The sequence below is a fragment of the Wasmannia auropunctata genome, unplaced genomic scaffold (assembly GCF_000956235.1).
Source record: "Wasmannia auropunctata unplaced genomic scaffold, wasmannia.A_1.0 LD336061.1, whole genome shotgun sequence".
NCBI classification, from domain to species: Eukaryota; Metazoa; Arthropoda; class Insecta; order Hymenoptera; family Formicidae; genus Wasmannia; species Wasmannia auropunctata.
In genome coordinates this window covers 589,079-597,986 of record NW_012026829.1, presented here as the reverse complement: position 1 = coordinate 597,986, position 8,908 = coordinate 589,079, and the positions used below count along the sequence as shown (strand labels likewise).

The 8,908-nt window shown below is 46.2% G+C and overlaps 1 protein-coding gene across 1 annotated transcript in view; it reads left to right on the top strand.

Moving 5' to 3' along the window:
- The first annotated feature begins 3,459 nt into the window (after nucleotides 1-3,459).
- The window catches only part of LOC105450415 (protein fem-1 homolog CG6966), a 31,642-nt gene continuing 26,193 nt past the window's right edge, over nucleotides 3,460-8,908 (top strand). The window contains exon 1 of the mRNA XM_011690233.1: nucleotides 3,460-3,966. Within this exon, the coding sequence (XP_011688535.1) occupies nucleotides 3,907-3,966 (60 nt within the window). The 5' untranslated portion in view covers nucleotides 3,460-3,906. The remainder of the gene's footprint in view (nucleotides 3,967-8,908) is intronic.

Sequence of the window (8,908 nt, the reverse complement as noted above, 5' to 3'; positions counted from 1 at the left end):
CGCGCGAAGGGAAGTCGAGGGGGGCGAGAGAGTGTGGGGGAGTCACTTCGAGAGCGAGAGAGAGAGAGAGAGAAAGAGAGGGAGGGAGAGTACGCGGAACGGGGCCGTAAACACAATTGGAAATCTTTAGTGGATACACTCCCGGTCGCGAAGGGTGACGAGCCGCGGGGAGCGATGGCGTGAGCGGGGAGATTTATTTTGTCGTGGGAACCTCCTTTTTCTTGAGGGACACGCAGCGACACGTATACACACCGTACATGTGTACGCAAAAAAGTAAAGGTCTTTTAAATACAGGGATCCGCACCGGCGCGGTGATTCGTTGACGAGACTCGCGCGCGAGTCTCTTCTCTTCCTCAGCGCGGTTCGCATGACGCATGCATGTGCACACACGTGGTGCACCTCGAGGTTCATGAATGCCGACTTTTCTGCGTCGGAAAGGAAAGAGAAGAAAAAAAAAACAAATCTTCCGCGTCACTTCGCGGATCGATAAAGAATTAATTGACTCGTCGAGATGACGTTTCCTCTTGCGTGCGATAACGCCTTGACTATCCCCTCCCGCTGCATCCCGCTCGCGTTATTTGCATGATTCTCGCACGAAAGCGAAGCTCGCATATGTATGTAAGACCGTCGTATTACCGTACGCGCGTTTTCTTAGTCGCGTGACTAATAACAAGCTACTCTTCGAGTTCGTCTGTAACAATTTGGCCGGTAATTGCAGCTGGCGATACGTATTATACGATTCTCTCTCTCTCTCTTTCTCTTTCTCTTTCTCTCTCTCTCTCTCTCTCTCTCTCTCTCTTTCGCGGACCCCACATCGTCGAGAAAATCGATATCTTTACGGGAGTATCAGTACACGCAAGATCATTGAAAAATCACGCAAACGTACGCAGCTGTCGACATTATTACACTGACATTGTATCTTATTGATTTACGAAATGCAATCTTCGATGTATTTGCACGAAGTTGCGTGTTGCGTTAATGGAGAACCGATTAAACGAGATAATAAGCACAAAAATTGTACTTATTGTCCCTTTGCGAGAGAACGTATATAATTTTCTCGTATATTTTTGCTCATAACAATAAGTTTAAAAGCAAAATTGCACGTTGACTGTCATGATCATCCGGCGCTATCGAAATTTTTTAAAAGGCTTGTCAAAAAAACGGACGCCAATATAAAATTTAGAGCGACATAAATAGCTAGATAACAATGTGGAGTAAAAAAATGCGCTGTTCAACGCGGTGTTATTTAACGTTCTGACAGCTAAGCTGATTTCGGCATTTGAGCACGCGGATAACATATTGCTTTTTTAAAGTCATAATATAATTTATATTATTTCTTTAACGTTCTTAAATACTTAGTAAAATCATTTTTAATCAAGGAAAAAAATAAAACAGTCATCCGCAAATGAGAGACCCTCGTGAACTTTACGCATTATCCAAATATGAGCGGTGGTCAAAGTGTCAAATGTCAAAAAGTCAAATGTCTTACACAATCGTCGTACACAATCGTCTGTACACAATCGTCCGTACACAATCGTCCGTACACAACGTCTTACACAATTTTATCATTGTATGCTTATGATAATGAAAATTCTATTGCACCATGCACAATATACACATATAAGACTCGCGACGTGTTAAATCAAAAGCAGTTCGTTCATCGGAACGGTGATCCGTTTTGCATGGAAATTCCTCGGACTACGAAGTCGGTCGAAGCACAGCCGACGGAATGATGCATCGTAAAAATCTCCAGTCTCACCCTCTGCGAAACACGCAAAGGCGTTTCCTCTTCTCCCCCTCCCCCCCCCACCTCCTCCCCTCCCGGATAATCGTCGCTCCGACGAAAAAGTAGGCTGTCGAGCTATCGGAGCTATACGCGAAAGATAAGAGCGGGGCTAATACGGTCCGTCTTATCTCGTCGGCGCGCGCGGAACATCCGGCTCGTTTAACCCTCTCTCGTCCCCCGGACTCGAAGCGCAATACGTTTCCCGCGTGCGAATTTCGTTCTGGAATTTTCGCGTTTCGCGAAATTGTTTTCCAAGCGGGCGAGAGACCGATGGGAGCAAAAAGAATCGCGCGGGTCCGCGGGAATCGATCGACTCCTTAAATCGTCTCTCGCGTCGCGGGGTAAATCCGCAATCTCGCGAAGAGACGCGTTCATAAATTTCGATCCCCGTTTCGTTTGAGAGGTCGAGTAAAGAACGAATATATAGAGTCTCGATGTCGCGGAATAAAAACTTTTTAGGGACGCGAGGGGGAGGGGGGGGGGGCGCGACTCTTATGAGAAAATAATGCACTGCGCGACGGATAGGGGGTGAAGTTGGCTCCTTTTTACGTTTTCGTGTTTTCGGGGGAGACCGCGTATTTATTTTCTCTCGAGGCGTCGCGCGCGAGTTTATCGACGACGAATGAAAGTTTAAGCGGTTCGGTCGTTACGTAGGGGAAAAAAATTTGTACAGCGTGCACACGGAGAAGCCGTATATAGCGCGTTTTTCCGAAAACACTTCGAACGCTCCGAACTTCAACACGAGAATATTCGGAAGATATAAGGTGATCTGTATACGAAAAGGTTGGCCAAAACATTTATCTTTCTTCTGTTAAGAGAAATAAAGATGTACATATGAGAGGCTTTGGCCGCAAGCTTTTTTGCTTTCTCGTACATTTAACTCGTATTCGAATTTTAAGTAATTACTTACTCGAATTTTGTCGAATATTGATGCGGTACTCGACGCACGAGACATCTTCATTTTTCTGCTAGAATTTAATAAAACACTCTCGTTGATCGTTCCCGACTTATACTTTTGAGTAATCGTAATCCTACCACGACTTCAAGTGTGGTTATATTAAATTGAGGTGAAATTAAGATGAAGAGGATTTCCTCCGTGCGAGATCTCTCGATCCTCTCGCCTTCTCGGAAGTTCAGCGCCGACCAGCCGCACGCGCCGCGGACCGCTCCGAAATCGCCGGGTGCCGCGCTCTGTCGGCGCCGCGACGCAACATCGTCGACGTCGTGCAGCTTCCTTCCGGACCGCCGGCGTCGACAGCTACCGCGCGCGCGAGAAGAGGGGAGTCCTCCCCCCCCCTCCCCCCCGCTAGAAGAACAAGAATCGTGCGAGGGTGGAGGAAGGAGAGCGGACGACGCGACGCCGGATCGGAGCACGTCGGAGCCGCGTCTGCGCTCGGCGTCGCGGCGCATGCGTCTCCGTGGCGTCGGGACGCCGGATACGGACGAGGCGACGAGCCGCGGATGGGAGCGACAGAGAAAGAGAGAGAGAGAGAGTAACCGACTCGAGGACAATCGGACGGAATCGCGCACAGCTGTGCATCGCGGCTGACGATTGATCCCGCGCGGTCGGGCCGGCCGAGCTTTCAGTCGTTTACGAACCGCCGGACGTGTCGGGCCGGTGCCGCCACCTGACGCTGACGTGCGAACGAGGAGCCGCCGAACGGAAACACGGCGAACGAGGCCGACCGAGGAGGTGTTCCCCTCTCCTTTTCGCTTGCGCCTGGGGATCATCCCGGCATATTGTACACATCCGTGAATCGTCCGCCACGCGTCTTTCCCTTGCGACGTTTTCCCAGACGGGAAACCGGGACCACCACTCGATTATAGTTACGCGACTTTGTCGATCGTATATACGTATCACCCTTGTCTCTCTCTCTCTCTCTCTCTCTCTCTCTCTCTCCGCTGGGTGGGAGCGGAGGAAGCGCCGCTTCGCGAACGGTCATCTGTTGACCGGAGCCGGGGTTGAAACGGCAACGACAACGACAACGACAACAACGACGACGACGACGACGGGGACGGAGAGACGTCGAAACGGAATACGCGTACGTTCCGCGCGCGACGAAGAGACGCGGCCAGAAAGGCGCCGCGGTGCGACGTGACTCGGGTCAGATTATGTGAAAATGGATTTTAAGAGCGTGGTGTACAACGCCGCGAGGGACGGCAAGCTCAAGCGCCTCAAGGTGAGTACCTTGCTTTGTTGAACGCGCGTGCGACGGCGCGATACGTACGTATGTAACGTAAAATGGTCATGACCGCCGAGACGGGAGCGACATTTCGGCGCGGTATCCGCCGACCTCGGCCGAATCGGCGAATCTGTCAAAACATCCGAGCCCGATCTGTCAAATCGGCCCGGGCGAAGTCGAATGCGCCAGCTGACACCGCGCGACGGTGATATTGGTGACTCCTATTTTTCGCGACTGAAATGTCGGAACGGAGTCTCGCCGGTCTCGATCTCGACGTTGACACGAGTCTCTCTCTCTCTCTCTGCGGTCACCGGAAATTTTATATACAATAGCGTGCGTGCGTCAAGCGACGCGATATCGCTGTACGTACTTCCCGTTTTTCGGGTCTTTCGAATGTTGTCGGAGACAGCTTTCGATATACCGCCTGATTCGCGCGTCGTTCTCTCTCTCTCGAGACCGCCACCGCCTCGGAAGACGCAGATGTTTTTCGTCGACGGACAGCCGCGCCGATTGGGCGCTAAATTCTCGATATCTCCGGCGAGACGACGTTGCGTAAGTACTGTAAATGTCGAATGATGATTCGCGTGGGATTCCGCTGAGACGACAGCTCGTCTCGCGCTCCTTTTTGCATAAAGCGCGACTTTAACGCTGCGACCGACGCGTCGGATCGGATGACGCGTTCGTCAAAAATGGCTCGAGCCAGGATACGCGATTCTATACCGGGAATCGTAGAACGTTCGATATTAACCTGCCCCCGAGTTACGTGGCGAGTTACCGTAGGGCGCGCGACATAGCGTTCGGGGAAAGAACGGTCGAGAGACACCCTTCGTTAAGAGTTCAGCTTCGTTAAAACTTCATTTACGAGACGGCACACACGTTTGGGAGCGCACGCGACCGTTTTATCCCTTGTCGGGAGCGAGCGATAAAACGAGGTCTGACCTTTTTAAGGTTGCGGCACAAAGCACTCTCTCTCTCTCTCTTTCTCTCTCGCTTTTGACGTGCTCCACTTAAAACCTATACGTTTCACGAACGATCGCGCGTTCGACGGCGAGGCGATTTTTCCCCCCATCGGAGCGAGCCACGTGAGCGAGAGAAGTATTGACGCGGTTGACTGGAAACCAAATTCTAGATCTCTCACTTGCCAGGTGCGAGCGCACCTGCCCATCGTGTTGTTATCCCGAGGCCCTCCGTTCAGAAATTATCGAATTTCATTCATCCATATATTGAGATGATTAATTTTTAATTAATTACTAATTGATAATTAAAGAAATTATAATAGTCATTCTGTCACGAATATTATAAATATGAATTATTAAGGTGGTTTTATCGAGCAAGTCCCAGTCAAAAGTTAGTCCCTCCATATTACTAATAATTTAATAAAAACAAGCGTAATTCAATAAAAATATTTTGCATAGACTGTACATATGCGATTGTGTGACATTTATGTGACAACGTCACACTATCTAATTGGCGTTGAGCGATAAAACCACCTTAAGCACTCCGACACCTTTCACACTTCATACACGTTTACCGGCCCTTCAAATAAAAAATTCAGATGTTACTAATTCAACAGAGGCATTCTCTGATTTTAATTGAAGAAATTAACGATAACGATCAGATACAAATTGTCTGTTCGCGTTACATTAAGCACGGATATTAATAACGGGTAGCGAGAGATAAAAAGTGTACGCACTCGGTGGGGAAAAGATAAAACTACTAGTAAGTAGATAAGCGGTGACGAAAAGTACGGCCGCGACGATTATCTTTACGCTTAGAGCGCGGAATAGAGCGATAACAGGCTCGAGTTATTCTATACGCACGGATTGTACGGTCAAAAAATTGATTAAAATACTATTCGGCTGCTGTTGGCGCACGAATTTAGGGTAAATATTTGCGACCCACGGCGACGTGGGTATGGACGCGTCGGTTAAGCTTATGAAATAGGAACGGCGCGTGCGGCGGGCATGTCGGGCGGAATTTCGAAATTTCGAAATTACGCGATCGTTAATTATAGTCGCTATGGGGGTTGGATGAAAATGTATGAATGAGCTCGATAAAATTTTCAATATTCGTCGATTTAATTAATCCACTTAAATTTAATATTCGCGACGGAACTATTAATTAATTAATAATTAATCGTCTCAATGGACGAATGAAATTCGATCATTTCTCGACGAATTTGTATCTCTCGGAAAAACCAATAGATACGAATTCATTTTCTTACAATCAAATATTTCTCGTATATATTGAAGTAAATTAAAATGTTATTAAAGTTTCGCCATTTGTTTTCAAGGTTAATTCTTCCATTTTTATTATTTTTGTAACAAACGTATTGCACCTATGTTTTTATTTTTTATTACGCGAAAATAATACTTTCCCTCGAAATATATATATATATATATTAATTAATATATCTTACTCAAGCAATTCTCAACATCTCCACTCCGTTGTTTATCGTGTGTTATACATTTATCGAGAGCATCTTGTGTAATTCGCTGGTAATAAAGACCTCGAACAATTCGCAAGGTTGCCGCTTTCCGGTTTTTTTTTTGCCGATGAGCAACTTACGAGCATTTAATATATAGGTACCTATACGGCTCGACCTTCTCGTGAAATCACTGAAATCTCATCGCGAGCGCCCGAAAGTTCTCGCCCGACCTTAAGAATTTTTCCACCGCACGTTTTGCCGTCCGCGTTTCCTCGCGTGCGCGCCGTTAACAGACCGTGCTGAATGGAATTGTCTTTAACGGTATTTCGTTTGCGTGCGATTTCAAAACGTCTGGCACGGTTAATCCCGCGGTGATCTGTGACGAATTCGTAACATCGCGCCGTGAACTTTTAACAAAATTTTAACGAAGCTGAACTCTTAACGAAGAGTGTCTCTCGTTCTTTCCCCGGAATCGTTTTTTTGCGAAAAGGCAGAATGAATATACGCGAGAGATCTTTCGGGAATTAAGCGATAAATTTTTCTGCAGACTTAATTTGTGGCCTATCTATAATCTGGTCTAATTTTTAGCGTGTCGTTGACCGCCTTATCTTTATAAACTCCGCCGATCGATTAAGAGTGTCTTGCTCAACGAAAGTGTAAAAATAAGGCACCCTATACATCTCTGTAAGATATTCATAGGACTGTTAGAGATCTGTGAATCCAGAAGGTTACGGACCTATGACCTTTAGAGACAGTTATTGAGACTTGTTACACGGACGTTGCACGACTCCGCAATTATTCCACTGCAAGAATCCGTATTCGTGAGGTTCGCGTTACTTTCAGTTTTCCATCTGCAGTAATTTTTTTTTATATGCCTATATCTGCTGCTAAGGTTAAAATAAACCACCTCGCTGTTTTTCTCCATCAGCTGTACCATTTATTAGCATTCACGCCGCTGCAGAGCTACAAATATTTGTATATCGTCAATTCGAATTGATTTAATTCCGATTGTATAGCGACATTAAATCGCGATCGATTTGTTTGAACAAAACAGTTCGCGCGTTTCAGCCTTCGTCGAGTCCCGCACCTGTCGGAGAGGACAAAAACCTGCATACCGCGCAGGTATGCGCTCGGCAGATTGGTTATCGCTTCCGATAACCGTGGCGCTGATAAGGGGCATCGCGGTCGCGGCGAAAATCGTGGAAAGCGATCCGGATTTTTCCAGAGATCTGCGGCGCGCGAGAGAGCCAAAGATCTCGCGCACTCTGCTTTTCTTCTCTCATGACTCTCGCGTTTATCTCGAGTAGGAAATAGCCGCGGCGAGGCAGCGGTTATATTTAGTATAGCGGGACACGTTCTCATAGTCGCCGCGCGCGCCGAATCTGCCCGGTTCGCCACGCGGCCCTTCGTGCGCAGCCGGTTACTAAAAGGTAGCCTGCACTTTTTCTTTCGTTATCTCTGGATGCGATTTATACGATAGCCTGTCAATTCTGTATCACCACGGGTGCCTTCCGTTTAGCGACACAAGTCGACAACTGCACAAGTATCATTCTGTCTTTTCGATTCATTCATTGACATTAATGACAACAAAGACAGAATGATGCTTGCGTTGACTTGTGTCGCTAAATGGAAGGCATCCTTTGACAACTGTTATAACCGCTCGCTACACGCGTCCAAATACGCGTGCTTCGCATTTTCAAAATTTTTATACTCTTTCCAAAAACCGTCGATATAAACATTTTGCGGGGCAGTTTGTTACCTTTGCTAATCTCATTACTTAGCGGAAACGTAGCAAATAAATCTTCTTTTAATAATGGTACACAAAATCAGGATGCCTCATAAAATGACGACGCTTTCAATATAGATTATCAATAAATGTTAAATCCTTTTTGTTCAATATCTCACAAAAAAAGTGTTGCAATCTTTTAGTAACCGACTGTGCTGCAGATATGTTATGTTCCAAAACACAATAAGTGCAGTAGTAAGTCTTAAGAAATTCGTAAAGAAAATCGTAAGAAATTGATCAATCATAATCGATTATTCTCTTCGAGTGCGACTGCTCGATTTCTTACGACTTAAGACTTACTACATCTATTGTGTTTCGGAACTAGGCTGACTCTACAATGTGCTCTTTGCATCTGGTTTCTTGCTTTTTACCACTTTTTGCCACCCTTGCCTCTTTTTGCCTCTTAGGTATATCCTGATCCTTCATTTTCGCCCGGGATAAATGTTGACGAACTTCGGAAGAGGCAGGAAACACGATTGTCGATAAAACGGTCGCAAATAGGGAAAAAAGCAAAAAGCAGGAAGCAAAGAACACATTGTAGATGTATATCCAACCGAAAAACATAATGAAAAGGAATAGGGAATAGGCAACAGACAACACTCCAAGTGTGTAAATCTGTAGTAACATTTTACGCATTTATATTTTTACACATTTTATCTGTGTTTTACACAGTTAAATGCATATTTTTACACGGTTAATTTTACAATAATATGTGTAAGCGTGTA